General features: G+C 38.1%; 1 protein-coding gene across 1 annotated transcript; it reads left to right on the top strand.

The window, feature by feature from the left end:
* Window positions 1-6,575: 6,575 nt before the first annotated feature.
* On the top strand, window positions 6,576-8,739 carry LOC110679622 (uncharacterized protein DDB_G0271670-like; the record flags this gene model as incomplete). The annotated part of the gene is given in 3 exon segments (XM_021854936.1): window positions 6,576-6,707; window positions 6,710-7,518; window positions 8,499-8,739. Coding segments are annotated over 3 exon segments (1,182 nt in total), but the record flags the coding sequence as incomplete, so codon positions are not given.
* Window positions 8,740-18,829: the final 10,090 nt, after the last annotated feature.

Here is an 18,829-nt window from a genome sequence, read left to right on the forward strand (position 1 = left end):
TCAATATAAATTTTAATTTTGAAAGTGTACGTCAAAAACACCGTCTATTATCAAAAAAAGGGAAAAGAGATCATGTATTCGCAATAAAAAAATATGTTGAGTAATAATCATTCTTACAGCACGTCTTGCAAGAATTGATAATACAGCAAAATATAAAAATAGGTTAACATTTAGCTTTACTTAATAATAAAAATTTAAAACAGTATAAATATAAAGAACAGTCTATATTCAAAGGAAGGCAACATTTATGATTACATATAGAAGAAGACGCCAAAAATTATCGCGGCATAATGCAGCAAAATATAAAAATAGGTTAGCATTTGGCTTCACTAAATAATAAAAATTTAAAACAGTATAAATCTAAAGAACAGTCTATATTCAAAGGAAGGCAACATTTATGATAACTTATAGAAGAAGACGCCAAAAATTATCGCGGCATAATACAACGAAAAGACATCAAAAATTGCGTTCAGAATCATCGGTTCCCCGAATGACCGGTTTCCTCGAAAAGTGGTGCAATTTCAATAGAAGCTATAATAGTCTTTAGTGGCTGGATAGTGAGCGAGAAAGAAAGATAAGCAATCAAAAGAAGAAGGTATTCTGTCATTCTTGGCTATGCACATGTTGGCAAAAATGCTGAGGACGCCAATTAAATAAAGAAGGGTGCATATTAGATGGCTAGTTCGATCACCACCCTGAAATGTATAAAGTTACGACAATTATGAGTGCCAAAAACTTTTCGGGGGCGTGGGATAATCGGGGAAACGAGATATTCAGGGAACTGGCATTCGGAAAACTGGCGTTCAGGAAAAGGACATTGGGGGAAAAGTAGCTCAACCCATCGAAGTAACTGCATTAATCGTTTTATCTTTTCGTCAATAACTTGAGCAGATCAATGTTATCGATTACCGCCCTTCTGTCAGTTGGAAACAAAAATATCTACAATATAGCTCCAAAGAACAGCCTATGTATAAAAGAAGGTGAAATTCATTTAAATTTCAAATCAACACTCTTTATACCTTTAATTATGGTTACATCATGTTTAGAAAAAAAAACATAGAATGTTTGGAAGAAGGGTAAATTTGTGCTAAATATTTATTTGCGAAACTCAAAAGAAGCATTAATATTTGAATGAAGGGTAATTTCTGGATAAATAATGAAATACTATTAGCAATAACTTTGCTAACATGCTTTTGTTTATTCAAGAGCATATGATTGTTGAATAAAGTGTCATTTTGTTTCAATTAACTCAAAAATAAGCCTGATGCCATGAGAAAGATTAAATAGAAACGTAAAAACGAATGTCATCTTAAGAAATTCTTGTTTTCAAACTCATTATGTCAAACGACTATTATGCAAAACGACTTTATGCACAATGGCCATTATGCCAAACAACTTTATGCCAAATGACCTACCACTGCTAAAGGTGTATATTTGTTCAAATTTCAATGTTGGAGATATTCTCAAAAGCATGAATTTTGTAGAATGAGTAAGCCAACGACTTCAGGTAGACTATTTAGGCAGATGCAAATATTAATTTGCTTTTAAATTCGAGACCATTATGGAGGGCGCGAACAAATATTAAGGTCACGAACTTGAGTAAAAACAGATATAATACAAAAAACTAATTTTACATTTTTTTTTAAATATTGAATGTATATCGAAAAGCTTTAGATTTTATTTTTTAATTCATCCAAAAATACCTTCCAAAAATCATTCAAACTTATTCTCAAGTGACCTTGAATAACTCATCAGGGCATTTCTTAAAAAAAAACTTCTCCTGGTAATTCATATAAAATTATGCCATGGATTTATTATATTTTTTTATTATTTGTATCCAGAGATTCCTTTAAGATTACGTTGAAACAAACGAGAAAATATTTCCAATTGTTCATTGTGGAATTGTTCCAGGATTTTTTTTTTCAGAAACTATTTATTTCTTCGGAATAAACATAAGCAACAAACCCAGGGAACTTTTCCCAGCGCTTTCATGTAGAAACTGTACAGAATATTTTAAGCAATGCCAGAAGGTATTTCTTATATATTTTTTTTAAAAGAAATACACTATAAAATTACTAGTAATAAGCTATCTGGCGTTCCTATATGGTTGTTAATTCATTAAGGGATTTTTAATGAAATTGGCACAGAAAATCCGAAAATTTATACCCGGATTTTATCTAGGGTCGTTCAAGAACTCCTACAGAAATCATTCTAGGAATTTATCAAGGCTTTGACCACAAATTCCACCGAGGAGCCTTCTGAAAACCACTGGAGGGAGATCTTGGCGTACCGTTGGTCAAGAAATCCCGTGGTTTTCCTAAATATTCCTTTACCACTAGCTTCAGGAATTCTTTGTTCTATTTATTTCAAATACAGTGACCCCACGCAGTTGAATCACCCACAATTTATGAATCAGCAGACTCCAAAAGACAAAATTATTATCAAACTTGTCACAAAACATCACAGAATTACTTTTACTGATAAGAAACTAAGTGTAAAAGTAATTCTGTGATGTTTTGTGACAAGTTTGACAATAATTTTGTCTTTTGAAATCAGCTGATTCATAAATTGTGGGTGATTCAATTGCGTGGGGTCACTGTACACTTATTTGAGAAATTAATTTTTCTTCTGGTATTTATCTTAGATGTTTGAATTCCTCAGATAATTGGAAATCCTTTTAGATACGTCCCTTATTTTTTCCAGGGAGCTCTTCATGAATTCATCGATTACTACAATGAGTTCTTCAAGTGATAAAAGCAGTAATATTCTCAGAAACTTTCAAGCGGTTCTACCAATTTCTTCAAGTTTTTTTTGCATATTCTTACAAAACTTCTGTTATGAAAAGTTTCTCAAAAATTAAAAACAAAAAATCCATAAATTTCAGGAATTTCGACAGAGTTCCAGGAAAATATGTTTACTTCAAAAGAATTCCTGCATGTTTTTGTTAAGGTATATTCCAAAATTTTATCTCAGGACACCTCTATGAGTTTCGCTGGGATTCCTCATAAAATGATATCAATAATAACATCAAACATTTCATCTTGATTGCCTCCTAGATCTGCATCAAAAACCAAAAAAAATTCAATGATTTGCGCAATACTAAAATAGAGCCTTCGCTTTGGTTTGGCATCCAGTCTCAAGGAACCAAAGGAAAATCACTGTTTTCCTTTGATTTCTTGAGACTGAATGCCAAACCAGAGCGAAGAAAACTATCGATAATCGATGAATCAAACTAAAATAGAGCCGTTTTGACGAGCCTTCAAAGCGTAAGTCTAGGTATAACTATAAGCAAACTACTAAATACCGTACATCAAACAGAAAGTTATCCAACAATTCCTTCAAAGATCCTTTAAAACATACACATTTTTTGATTCCACAAGATATAATATCAAAAACTACTTCCTGATGGACTTCCTGGCTAAGTCCTCGTATGGGTTAATTTGTACTAGCAGAATATGTTTTGACCTTTAAATCACGATTTTTAATATAAAACGTTTTTGATAAAAATATGAAGGTATGTGTAAGCTAGTAAGACATATTTTGCAAACCTCTATTTTAGGGGCCCCCAAATCTACCTCCGCACCGGGCCCCCAAAACCCTAGCTACGCCACTGATCGTACCTGTCACACAATACACAAATGCGAAAATGGCAATTTTGGCAAAGAAAGCTCACAGTTAATAACACTGAGAGTGCTCATAAGAACACTAAGCTGAGGAGCGTGCACTGTTCCAGTGGAGACGTAGTGCCAAGAAAAAGAATTCCATTATCCATTGCCATTTTATTTTCATTCTAATTCCGTTTTTTTTTTTTCATTCCGATTACTGGTACTAGTACTAGTAGATGTAATTTGAATTTCGAAATTGAAACAGCTAATTAGAAACGCAAATCACATCAGAAAACCGTAGAAGCTGATCGGAAAAGCCAATCGTAATGCAATCCACAGACGACTCAGACTGTTGGACCAACATTGACTCCAACCCAAAGTTGGTGTTCATGTTGGTGCTATGTTGGACCGTGTGTGATGCTGCTTGACAAACCCATTTAACAGTTTGTGAATTCGATTTGACGGTTGCCGAATCGGTCGGTCAAAATATTTTGAGAAATTTCTGATAACTTCCAAGAAACCTTGAAGATATTCCGCGAGTAATTCCTCGAAAAACTCAGGGATGAATCCTTTGAGAAATTCCGCGAGGAATCCTCAATCAAACGAGTTTGATTTAGCTCAAACCACCGGTAGGCGGAGCCAAATGTTTGATAAACTGATTGTACTGTCAGTAGGGATGTTGCACGAACATCGACGTCAACATGTCAAACTGAAGCTTCGGTGTCCCATTAGAGTAAAGTGGGGCAAAAGTTCGAGTGGGGTAAAAGTTTCTTTTTAAGATTTCTAGCTCAATTCAAAACAAATCTTATAAATGTCATGGTGGTTCGAATGCTATTCAAGTAAGAGACTTTCACTCCAAATATCATAAAAATCGATTGAGATTTGGAAAAGTTATGGCTATTTGTTGTTTTTCGACGTGAATATTGTAATTTTTGGTCAAACTTTCGTTGCATGGAACCAATTGAAGATAAAATCTTTTTCAATATTTTATGTAAGGGCGTTTCTAGGCCTATCATAAGGTTGCTTTGAGGTGTATTAGTTTTTGCATAAATGCTTGAAAACAATTTTTGGCCCATAGTGGGGCAAAAGTTCGAATCAGCGGGGCAAAAGTTCGACCCATGTATAAAACCACGGAAAAATTTGCAAATTGCCTCAAATCCACATATTATCTTCAAATTTAGTTAAATTTGTCTGATCGTATGAAAATTGTCACCAAAATTTTACATTTCCACTTAGTTTTGCGAAAAACTGCTATTTTTGAGTATATTACAATTAACTCGGTTTTGGGCAATTTTTTGATGAAAATTTAGTGTGTATTTTTCGTTAAACTGAAGTTTACGGCCGGTGTAAGGTATGCCTGTCAAAAAAGTATCGATATTTTGTGTTTTAGCCAGCGAACCTTTGCCCCACACTAGATTCGAACTCTTGCCCCAACGGTGGGGCAAAAGTTCGAATAAGACAATCAATTTTGAAACTGTTATAACTAAAAATGAGTTAATATTTTGACAAAAGTTTGTTCAGCAAAATTATAGCTAATATGTTGAAGGTTCACTGTATGGTATTTGTTTTGTTTTAAATGCTATTGTTTTGCTGGAAACTTTGATTATACTACTAAGGTCGAACTTTTGCCCCACCTTACTCTAACTACCGATGCAGATGAGGAGGAGGTAAAAACGCAACGTCAACGCCATGGTGATATAGCAAATGCGCGCTCTTGAGTTGTTCTTATACATTTCACTAGCATCAGGAGTGCCTTTAGAAATTTCATCATACTCCAGGCATTTCATTAACAGTTCTCCAGGGATTCCATCAGGAGTTCCTACAGCGGTTTTTTAAGAAGTTCCTCTAGGGATGCCATTAAGAGTTCCTTCGGAGATTACATCAGGAATCCCTCTAGAGATTATATCAGGGGTTCTTCAAGGAATTCCAGCAGGATGTCTTCTTGGGATTTTATAAGGAGTTCTTTCAGGCATTTTATCAGGAATCTAGGGATTTCATCAGGAGTTTCTATAGGGATCCCGTAAGAAGTTTTTTCAAAGATTTCGGTAGGAATTCCTCCAGAAAGTGCATCAGAAGTTTTTCTAGTGATTACAGCAGTAGTACTTCTAGCCATATTATCAGGAGTTCCTTCAGGATGTCCATAAGGAGTTTCTTTGGAGATTCTACGTGAAATTCTTATAGGAATTCTATCTCAGAGAGCCGAAGGAGGTGTAGGGTTGTGAAGGAGAATATGGGGTCGTGACGGACTTTGGTTTCTGGTTGGCCGATTGCGCTGCAGAACCGTAACCCGTTCTGTGGCGTAGTTGGTTAACGCGCCCAGTCTAGCGTATTGGGAGTCGTGGGATCAAAGCCCACCAGAACGATTCTATCATTTTTCACAATTTTACATCTCAATTTGTCCAAATTGACTTTTGTGTCTACGACCTTCAGGTATTTTCAAAACACAGTCGGCTTAAGCCGTAATAGTCATGACAACCCTAATTGAGTTCTATCAAGATTTTCCCTAGGAATTCCATTAAGAACCCCCAGGGATTACATAGGAAGTTGTTTCAAGCGTTCCATCAGTACTTTCTCTAGAGATTTCTGTAGTATCCGAAATTTGGTGCCACACAATATTTGGCCGATTCGGCCATCAGCCGAACTAAAATTTCCACTGCCGTTTTATCTCACACCACCTTCATCCACAACAATATTCATTTAACTGAAGAGTCGATCACGAGACAGCCTACAAGCTGTTTTCGCGCTCATTCCAGCTGTCAATCGGTACACGCAAATAAAAAAGCACGCATATATGCAACATGCACGCTAAAACGAAACATGCACGCTAAAACAAAACATACACGCTCAACTAAACACAAGCAATATTTTATTTGAATTTCAATATACCAGCTATCATCATCATCATCATCATATCATCATCATCATCAATCATCATCATCATCATCATCATCATCATCATCATCATCATCATCATCATCATCATCATCATCATCATCATCATCATCATCATCATCATCATCATCATCATCATCATCATCATCATCATCATCATCATCATCATCATCATCATCATCATCATCATCATCATCATCATCATCATCATCTCATCATCATCATCATCATCATCATCATCATCATCATCATCATCATCATCATCATCATCATCATCATCATCATCATCATCATCATCATCATCATCATCATCATCATCATCATCATCATCATCATCATCATCATCATCATCATCATCATCATCATCATCATCATCATCATCATCATCATCATCATCATCATCATCATCATCATCATCATCATCATCATCATCATCATCATCATCATCATCATCATCATCATCATCATCATCATCATCATCATCATCATCATCATCATCATCATCATCATCATCATCATCATCATCATCATCATCATCATCATCATCATCATCATCATCATCATCATCATCATCATCATCATCATCATCATCATCATCATCATCATCATCATCATCATCATCATCATCATCATCATCATCATCATCATCATCATCATCATCATCATCATCATCATCATCATCATCATCATCATCATCATCATCATCATCATCATCATCATCATCATCATCATCATCATCATCATCATCATCATCATCATCATCATCATCATCATCATCATCATCATCATCATCATCATCATCATCATCATCATCATCATCATCATCATCATCATCATCATCATCATCATCATCATCATCATCATCATCATCATCATCATCATCATCATCATCATCATCATCATCATCATCATCATCATCATCATCATCATCATCATCATCATCATCATCATCATCATCATCATCATCATCATCATCATCATCATCATCATCATCATCATCATCATCATCATCATCATCATCATCATCATCATCATCATCCATCATCATCATCATCATCATCATCAATCATCATCATCATCATCATCCATCATCATCATCATCATCATCATCATCATCATCATCATCATCATCATCATCATCATCATCATCATCATCATCAATCATATCATCATCATCATCATCATCATCATCATCATCATCATCATCATCATCATCATCATCATCATCATCATCATCATCATCATCATCATCATCATCATCATCATCATCATCATCATCATCATCATCAATCATCATCCCATCATCATCATCATCATCATCATCAATCATCATCATCATCATCATCATCATCATCATCATCATCATCATCATCATCAATCATCATCATCATCATCATCATCATCATCATCATCATCATCATCATGCATCATCAATCATCATCATCATCATCATCATCCATCATCATCATCATCATACAATCATCATCATCATCATCATCATCATCATCATCATCATCATCATCATCATCATCATCATCATCATCATCATCATCATCATCATCATCATCATCATCATCATCATCATCATCATCATCATCATCATCATCATCATCATCATCATCATCTCATCATCATCATCATCATCTCATCATCATCATCATCATCATCATCATCATCATCATCATCATCATCATCATCATCATCATCATCATCATCATCATCATCATCATCATCATCATCATCATCATCATCATCATCATCATCATCATCATCATCATCATCATCATCATCATCATCATCATCATCATCATCATCATCATCATCATCATCATCATCATCATCATCATCATCATCATCATCATCATCATCATCATCATCATCATCATCATCATCATCATCATCATCATCATCATCATCATCATCATCATCATCATCATCACATCATCATCATCATCATCATCATCATCATCATCATCATCATCATCATCATCATCATCATCATCATTCATCATCATCATCATCATCATCATCATCATCATCATCATCATCATCATCATCATCATCATCATCATCATCATCATCATCATCATCATCATCATCATCATCATCATCATCATCATCATCATCATCATCATCATCATCATCATCATCATCATCATCATCATCATCATCATCATCATCATCATCATCATCATCATTCATCATCTCATCATCATCATCATCATCATCATCATCATCATCATCATCATCATCATCATCATCATCATCATCATCATCATCATCATCATCATCATCATCATCATCATCATTCATCATCATCATCATCATCATCATCATCATCATCATCATCATCTACTCCGTCAGAGAACCTGCCCTTCCGTCAGGGAGCCTACTGGGGAAATTGATCCTCTTGTCGTTTAATTTTATCCGCCAGCCAGGAATACTTCAAAGATTCCATTATGAAATCCTCCTGGGATTCCATAATAAACACCTCCTGGGATTTCATCAAAAGTTCGGTCAGTCTTGCTATCAGATTTTTTTCTTTCTAAAGTTCCTTCAGGAATTCCTCTAGGGTTATTTTGGGTTTCATCAGGCTATTTACTACGGTTTTCTACCGGAATTATTAACAGATCCTCCCAGAATTTTCTTCCAGGTGTTTCTCTGCCCAACCTTGTTGAACCTCGGGCCACATTTCAGCAACAATATTGCGCGGCGGGCCAAAAAAAATGAGTAAACTGTTTTTGACCATCATACAAATGATTCAGTAAGAATTCCACTAAGTTTTCTATCAAGATCTTGCGAATGAGTTGTGTTTCAAGATTATGTCAGTATTTAGTTTAAGAATCGCTCCTGAAAAGAAAATCCTGAACTAAATTTTATATTGGAATCATGTTAAAAATGTTACTGTCAAAACTCGTTATAACGAAAATTTCTGGAAAAATCCATGGAGCAATGTCTTGAGAAATTCTTGGTGGATTTACTAAGGATTTCACTGAAGAAATTCCTAAATATATCTCTAGAAGCTGCTTTTAAAGCAAACCCTGAAGAAGCTCTTTGAGGATTCTCTAGGGTAGTTCTTGGTGGATTTCTTGGAATAATTTCTGCATGAAATACTGAAAGGAATTGATTGATCCTTCAGGAATCCACGAAGGATTTTATGATAAATTTTAGAATAAATAATTCATCGAAGATTCCCTAGAAGAATCCCCGGATAATAACCTGGAGGAATCTCTCAAATAATTACAAAAATTGTGGAATCCCGTGGAGGAAGTTTTGGTGTTTTTCTTACAGTATTTTCTGGGGAATCTTGGAAGGCTTTCTGGTGAAATCCTTGTAGAAATTTTTGCTGTTATCCTTGTATCAACTCCTCGATGAATCCTTGGAGAAATTTTAAGTTAAACTACTGTAAGAATTCCTGGAATAAATCTCTGCATGTATATTCTTCTTCTTGGCAGAGTTCCTGGCGAAATCACAGAAGGTTTTTCAAAGGAGGCATTCTTTTTAGAATTTTTGATGGAATTCCTGTTGTAATTTCTTGAGAAGAATTCGTTCAACAATCCCTTTAAAAATTTTAAAGGTGATCTGGGTGAAATAGCAGGAGAAGAATCCTTAAAGAATCTGTTTAGGAATTCCTGAAGTTTTGCTCAAGGAATTTTTAATTGAATTTTTGGAAGACTTTTTGGTAGATCTCTTCAAGGAAGCAATGTAAGAAACATAGAAAAATCTGTTTGGGAGTTTTTTGGATATATACTCGAAGAAATCTGTGGAAAAAATACTAGAAAGAATCGCTGAAGAAAATTCTGGTGAAATTTAGGAAATTCCTGGCGGAATTCATATAGAAATGTAAGGAGAAGCCCTGATAAAAATCCCGGTGAAATCCCTAACGGAATTTCTGGTGATGAATTTCTTGTGGAATTCCTGGATCAAAGAAACATTATTTTATAGTTTTGATGGAATACTTCGTGCGAAATGTGAATAAAATTGCTCATCAATACCCACTTCTTCCGGGACTAACATTTTGAAAGTTCGGCTCATCACTACGAATATTGCCCAAAAATCGTAAAAATATTCCCCCCACAGCCACATAATTCAGAAAAGTAATAATCACATATCCACTAGACTTGCCAAGATCCCTGAAAACTTGCGAAAAAATAAATGCAACGAACTTTGGTAGTTATGGTCAAACGGTTGCATCAACCGAAATCGGTTTTACTAACTTGGGGCGGAGTCAATGTTGGTCAAACCGTCTTAGCGTCTATGGGCTGCATAATAACCAATCGAGGCAGTAGAAAATGAAAATCGGCATAGTCAGTCATAATAGACAAAGAAAACAGGAAAAGCAAATCCGAGAAGCTGATTTAAAGATCAATTCCGAAACGCCAACCACAAATGCAAATCTTAGATGTCAATGAAAAAAGAAATAAAAAAAAAATCGGGAGCGCACAAATGCTATTCGGAATAGCAAAGTAATTTCTATGCAAATCAGGAATGAAAATCAGAAAGGAATTTGAAAAAGCAATTGGAGAAAAACTAACCGGAAAAGCAAATCAAGAAAACAAGTCTTCCTGACAAACCAGAAAAAACAAGGACTGAAATTATAATACTTGATAAAAAATAAATTAAAATTGAAAAGTAGATTGAAGCAACAATTCATCAAAGTAAATGAGAATATGTGAACAAAAAAATAAAAATATCATTTCAAAACCGAAAAAAAGACGCAATTCGAAACGCTATCGAAATAAAGTCAAAATAGTAATTGAAAAGGCAATCGAAGTGGAAATCTACAAGGCAATGGAAACAGGAATGGGAACTGAAATCGGAAATAGAAACGGAAACCGGAATATGAGAATCAGAATAGAAATTAAAACGGTAATTGGAAAGGAATTTAGAACTGGAATCGGAAAAGCAATCAGAAAGAAAAGCGGAACGGAAATCTGAAAAAAATTGAAACGGAAATCTTAAAGATCAAAACGTAAATAGAAATGATAGGATTGACAAACGATTTGGAAATAGGAATGAAAATCAGAACGCAGAGCGGAATAGGAATCGAGAAACTCATCAGAAATCTGAAAGGCACGAAAATCGGCAATGTAATGGATATGGAATGGCTATGGAAATGGCAATCGACTGGCAATGAAAGGGTAATGAAATGGCACTGGAATGGCTATGAAAAGGCCATAGAACGGCAATCGACTAGCAATCGACTGGCAATGGAATGGCACTGGAATAGCAATGAAATATCAATCGAATAACAATCGACTGGCAATTGAAGGGTGGCTATGGAATGGCTATGGAATGGCCATGGTATGGCAAACGACTGGCAATCGAATGGCTATGTATCGACTATGGAATGGCAATCGACTGACAATGGATGGGTGGCTATGGAATGGCTATAGAATGGCACTGGAATGGCTACGGAATGGCACTGGAATGGCTTTGAAATGGCAATGGAATGGCAATCGAATGGCTATGGAATGGCAATGGAATGGCAATGGAATGGCAATGGAATGGCAATTGAATGGCTATGGAATGGCAATCGAATGGCAATGAAATGGCAATCGAATGGCTATGGAATGACTATGGGATGGCTATGGAATGGCAATGGAACGGCAATGGAAGGTTGGCTGTGGAATGGCACTAGAATTGTAATGAAATGGCTATCAAATGACTATGGAATGACTATGAAATGGCTATGAAATGTATATGGAACGGAAATCGACTAGCAATCGACTGGCAATGGAAGTGTGGCTATGGAGTGGCTATGGCATTGCTATGGAATGGCAATTTAATGGCAATGGAATCCCGAGGAGGAACAAATAACTCCCCATTAACTAATGCATACCATATTTTGGTATCATACCAAAATTAGGTATTGTTCAGTTGTCAATACCTCAATTTAGTATTATAATGGTATAGAAAAAATTCTGTAAAACAATTGAAATCATTTCATTGAGGTATTGAACAGCTATTGAGATCTGCTGGAGGTATTGAACTACTATTGAAAAATTTCACTTTTATATGAAAATCCATCGAGTATTATATTATTACATTACCTGATCTAATTATCAGTTTGGTGTTCATAGAATAAGCTTGAGATATTATTTGAGGTATTTTACCTCTTATGCAGGGCTCATTCATACCTCATTCAAATTGTAAGTATTGGAAATTATCTGGTATGGAAGTTATTTTCTTCTGCTCGGGATGGAAATGGAATGGTTATGGAATGGCAATCGAATGGCAATGGAATGGTTATAGAATGGCACTGAAATGGCAAAGAAATGGCAATCGAATGGCTATGGATTGACTTTGGAATGGTGATGGAGTGGCAATCGACTGACAATGGAAGGGTGGCTATGGAATGGCAATGGAATGGCAATCGGCTGGCAATGGCAGGGTGGCCATGGAATGGCAATAGAATGGCTATAGAATGGTAATCGACTGGCAATGGAAGGGTGGCTATGGAACGGCTATGGAATGGCAATCGACTGGCAATGGAATGGCTATGGAATGTTTATAGAATAGCACTGGAATGAGAATACAATAGTAAAAGAATAGCAATAGGTAATGGAATGGTATGCCTATCAAATGGAAACGGAATGGCAATGGAATTGGAAATCAATGACAATGGAATAGTAATAGAATGGCAATGAAATGGCTATGAACAATTATATACTGTGTTTGTTTAGAACTGGTTTACGTAATAGTTGAATTATGTCGATGGTCTGTTAGAGAGGCGTTCCATGGACAATAAAGTATTCCTATACTCACATATAAACTCACCTTCGCAGATAGAACATAGAAAAGTCCTCTTTTGAAAAAAATGGGAATCAGTAGGATTGCGTGACATCCATCCATAAACTATCCCTTTTCCTGCAGCTTCGCTGTCTGGTATAAAATCAAGAAAATCATGCCACCAGATCACTAGTCGTCACTATATCTACTTTTAACGTCTACCTTTCGGCCCTCATTTATTGATTTTGCTCGTAAACACCGACCTAATCAAATTAATGCACTTTGCCTCAGCTCTACACCTAACTTCAGGTTTCGCTACTGAACCGAACCGACAATGGGCCCTTTTATTCTGGTTCTAATTGCTAGGACAAACCAACGTGCCGAAAAAGACATTCCACCACCGTCGTGGTGACCAATTAGCACTTCCTTCCAGTGTTAAGGAGTAGGCGAGGTCCTTTCTTGAAGGTTTCTTTCTATCTGTGCGGCTCTCGGGTTGGGAGGTCCGAATGTGTGTCTCCTAGCGACCGGGTGACAAACGGTTGCGTCAACAAAGGATGCCATGCGGAAGAATTTTGAAGGTGCTGCTGCCTACCGCCCTAGCACTGACTGAGTGATCTCAGGCATAGGCGTAGTCAGAGGGGATCGGTGGGGGCTATTGCCTCCCCAATGGCTCATAGAAAATTTTTCGAAATCAATTGTTTTCTATCCACATAAATTGATATTACGAAAATAGAATCCTCATGAAAACCCTTGCTACGTCCACCTTCTCAGGTGCTCAAGGGCTTCTTGAATTGCTTCTCATGGGCACAGTTCGAGTGGGATATCGTTTCCCGGTAAGATGACGGGGACAATTTCGAGCTGACGAAAAAGCCCTAAACGAGTGTCAGCCTTCTTGAAGCCATGGATTGTTTACATTGGCAATGGTTTATTTTAACCTTTTCTTTTATCTTACACTGGCACTCCTCAGTAGTGGAGTGATACGCTGAAGGAGAATTAAAAGCGTCAAACGAAGAGACAAATTTACATTAGAATACGAGCGATGGGACCCTTAACCGACGGTGAAAAGTTTCAATTTTTGTTCGTCAGACTGTTTGGAATGTAAACAGACAGGGGAAAAAAGTCACCTCACTCCGAAGGGCTTCCCGAAGAGTTTCACAAGAAAAGATTCTAAACTTTAGATGTCGTCGTCTTCGTCGTCGGAAGGGATTTCCTCCGGTCTGTTATTTTCCATGTTGATTCGTTCGGCTGGCTAAAGTTGAAACACTGACTGTTCGAAGCGGTAGGGCAGCTATTTGCATAAATGCTTATCGAAGAAATCTTTTCTAAGTGGCTGCCTTGCTCGGTTGAAGGGTTGAAGTGGTGTCTGAAGTTCTTACAAATTTGATTAATAAAATTATTGAGTGAAGATTCTGTCTGTATACGAAAAGAAGCATGTGACCCGGGCGTATATTATAGTGGTTTTCACGCCCGATGGTATGGATGACCTAGTGTAGATGTTGTTGTGAACCTTAGAGGAAAACAATATGCACTCAGTCTCGAAAAACACCCAGAATCCGTGTATAAATTTTTCAAATTGTATAATATTTCCATATGCATTTTGATGAGTCTGGAAAGCGTGTGCAAGTTTCTTTGAGGAAAACAAAAACAAACTGTGTATGACGAGCGTATGCTAGTCTACGTGTGTTCAAATGTCACTAAGCTCTATAAAATGTGGTAGGCTAGAAATAAATGCTTGTATTGGAGGAAATTCTCTCGAAAGAAACTAATTTAGATCAAATTTATCATTTGATATATGCTCGCTGAAATTCATCAACACATTGCGTGGCAACCAACAACAGCGACCGGTTGTACTGAAGCGGGCAAGCGGGTTTACGGACAATCCGAATGATGCAGCGGAAGAACTAGCGAAGTACTACAGCGAGAGATCGGCGACTTCAAGCTACCCTCCATCGTTCCAGATGGCGAAAGCGGCAGCTGAACTTGAGTCCACAGATTTTTCGCATAACACCCGAGATGTATATAACATTGATATAACCCTAGCCGAACTTCTTTGGGCTCTCGACAAAGGGCGAGGTGCCTCAACAGGTCCCGATTCAATAGGGTATCCCTTGCTTCAACGGCTTCCCGTGTCCGTGATAATGACGCTATTAAATCTTCTCAACAAAATCTGGCGAAGCGGCGAATTCCCCACCAGCTGGCGAAACGCAGTCGTCGTTCCCATCCCTAAGCCAAATTGTCAAGACTCCGGACCTGCTGCATTCCGACCAATTTCACTCACAAGTTGCATGTCCAAGCTTTTGAGCGAATTATAAATCGTCGCTTGATTACCGAACTGGAGTCAAGTGGGCGACTTGACAAGCGTCAACATGCTTTCCGTGCTGGACGTGGCACCGACACATACTTTGCGGAGCTAGAGAAGTCACTACCGATCACTGATGAGCACTGTTTAATAGCGACTTGGCGCCATGGCATACTACGCTGTTACTGCTAGGTTGGGCAACACGTGGGTTACCAGGACAAAGACCTCGGCAAGCTTGGCTAAGCAACGGCCTGCCTTTTGAGGTTAGGTGCGTCAAGGACCTCTTTTCTTTGCTAGCGCGATCTGGAGCACCTCTCTGGTCTCAAGGTCGGCTGGAGTACTCTATTAGGCTAATCAGACCTCGGATATTGGGATGGGTGTAAATGAAAGCTTTGGAGATTTATAATGTAGCCTGTATATTGCCCTCAATGTACATATCTGTGTGGGTGGGTGTGCAGTGTAGTGTCGTTATATCTAATTACCTAACCGGCCGGTATATTTAGGGATCTCTGCAGGGATGATGGCACGGTATACTACGGAGCAGGTTCGACGGAGCTGACAGCGTGGAAAAGCTGAACGGGGTGCTGGGAATGGACGCTCGTTGGCCTCGACTCCTAGGAACGACCCGTCCTAGAGGTTAGCGTCCTTCGAAACCGGGTCGTCGGCCACGGGATTCTACGTACTCGGTCCCTTGGTCTTGGAGCAGGCTTCGTTCTACTACCAACCTGGATTCAAATGCCCTAGTGGGCTCTAAGGGACTCAATCCGGAAGGAGTTTCCAGAATTAAACTCCACGAGTCCTAAATTCACGAATATAACCTTTTAGGGTCTAACAATTTTTCTACAGTCACAGGCATACCTGATTCGCTTCTTCGCTCCTCACTTCTCTTTCTTAACTCTCTTAACTTTCTTTTAACTTTCTTTTAACTTCTAACGTCCACTTCGAATTGGATCCTTATAGGAAATAGACCGAATCTATCCTTCTCCGATGCCTAATCCCTCTATCGTTGGGTAGTCCTTTTCTCTTACTTTTCCTCCACTGAACTCTAACTGTTATACATTTACTTATAGCTAGTTTTTATTGTAGTGTAGTGTACTCAATTTATATCAGGTGTAGGGGTGTTTTTATGGCATGCAATAGAATTTAAATTTAAAATTTCACGGAGACATATAAATAATAATAATAGAAAAAAACAAAAACTTACAAACTAACAGGCTTATTGTTACAAACGGTAACAACGCACATTGAAGTCTTGGCGTATACGTGACAGGATGTTCAACACGCTAAAAAGTTTACTCTCTGAACGGACCTTCCAGGTGTCTGTGGATGGACACTTGTCTCGTGAGCACGATCTGGAAAACGGAGTACCGCAGGGCTCGGTACTGTCCGTGACGCTTTTCCTAGTCGCAATACAGCCCATCTTTCGGGTACTTCCGAAAGGTGTTGAAATACTTTTGTACGCCGATGACATCCTTCTCGCAGTACGAGGACTGAAATCTGCCAACGTCCACCGAAAACTGCAGGCCACCGTCAAGGCTGTCGACAATTGGGCGAAAAGCGTGGGTTTCGCCATATCTGCGACGAAGTCACATACTTTTTATTGCAGCCCAAATGCACGTCGAGAACCAGCGAATGAAATCCAAATCGATCGCACATCAGTGCCCAAGACCAACTGTCTACGAATTCTGGGTATTACTCTTGACCGAACACTATCGTTCAAACCCCATTGTCAAATGGTTAAAAAATCTTGTGAGTCTCGTCTTCGGGTACTTCATATGATTGGGGTTAAACTCCCAAGAGGGAACCGATCAACTCTTTTACAAGTTGGTTCAGCGCTAGTCACTGCGAAGTTGATCTACGGAATAGGACTGGTGAGCCGAGGAGGACTAACAACGCTGCAAACCCTCGCTTCGGCATTCAACAAAATGATCAGATACGCTTCCGGAGCTTTTGTGACGAGTCCGAAAAATTCGGTAATGGCCGAAGCGGGTGCTTTGCCATTTGAATTTTTGGCAACGCAATCCACAACGCGGACGGCCATTCGAATACTGGCGAAAAATCTTAACAACAGCACTCTCCCGCTGATTCAGCGAGCATCAGATCGTCTGGAGGAAATAACGGGATCAGCACTTCCCGCTGTTGACCAACTCGTAAGACAGAGCGATCGTCTATGACACACACGAAAGCCATCAGTTGTATGGGATGTAAAAAATACAATCCCTGCTGGCGATCCGCCGGAGAAAGTCCGCCCTGTGGTACAGCAACTGCTGTCTACTCGTTGTCTTAACTCGACTGTCGTATACACCGACGGCTCCAAACTAAACGACATGGTAGGGTTCGCTTTTTACTTGAATGGCCTTGTGGGAATGTATAGCCTTCCAAATCAATGTAGCGTCTTCTCTGCGGAGGCGTAAGCCCTTAAGATGGCGGTTTCGATCCCAAACCTTAGCACGGAGCTTGTGAATGAAGAAATAAATATGAAAAAGATTTTAAAGTTTCTTCATAACACAGGGTTATACACAAAATTATAAAAATAACTGTTCAAACTGGTAAACTGAATTGTATCAGAATGTAACATACTTTCCAAACGACACAAATGCACCCTCTTGGTGTCAAGTGTCAAAAATAAACAAACAAACAAAACAACAACATCATTTGATATATGCTCGCTGAAATGCTGTTATTGTAGATTACAAAACAGACCACTCTCTATAACTCTAAATTGAAAAAAATTCAACGAAGTTTTTCAACAAACCATGTAGGTATTTTTTCACAGTAAAACCAATTAATAATGATGATTTTTATAGCACGAGTCGTAAATTAAGGATAATTACGACGAGTGCTGTAATCATCGAGTTCTCCAACGAGTTACGTACAACATTTTTTGCAATTTCGTAGAAGACCACTTGAGGGTATCAGAATTTATATCGGAATGAATACACCATCATTTTACAATTTCTTAAAAATTGTTGTGTAGTGATTCATTACGCAACTCAAAACAGTTGCGTAATGAGAAAGCGTTGCGTAATGAGTCATTACAGCACTGGTTTCAGTTACGTAATGACTATTCCCGCACTGTATACTTCAGTGCAGGAAAGTAGGCCGTTCCATGACAGATTGTCGTGATGAAAAACCAGGGGGGGTATACGCAACGAGGTGCGCCTACCGTTCATGTTTTGTGGGTGTATTCGTTTGGCTCACAACGCTGCTAGGCATCCCGCTGTTTGAGTGTTGAAATGCATCAGCATTTGTCGCCTGGCATGGCCCGCATTTCGACCTGTGCTATTTGGGTCGGCCCGCG

The sequence above is a fragment of the Aedes aegypti genome, chromosome 3 (assembly GCF_002204515.2).
Source record: "Aedes aegypti strain LVP_AGWG chromosome 3, AaegL5.0 Primary Assembly, whole genome shotgun sequence".
Taxonomy (NCBI): domain Eukaryota; kingdom Metazoa; phylum Arthropoda; class Insecta; order Diptera; family Culicidae; genus Aedes; species Aedes aegypti.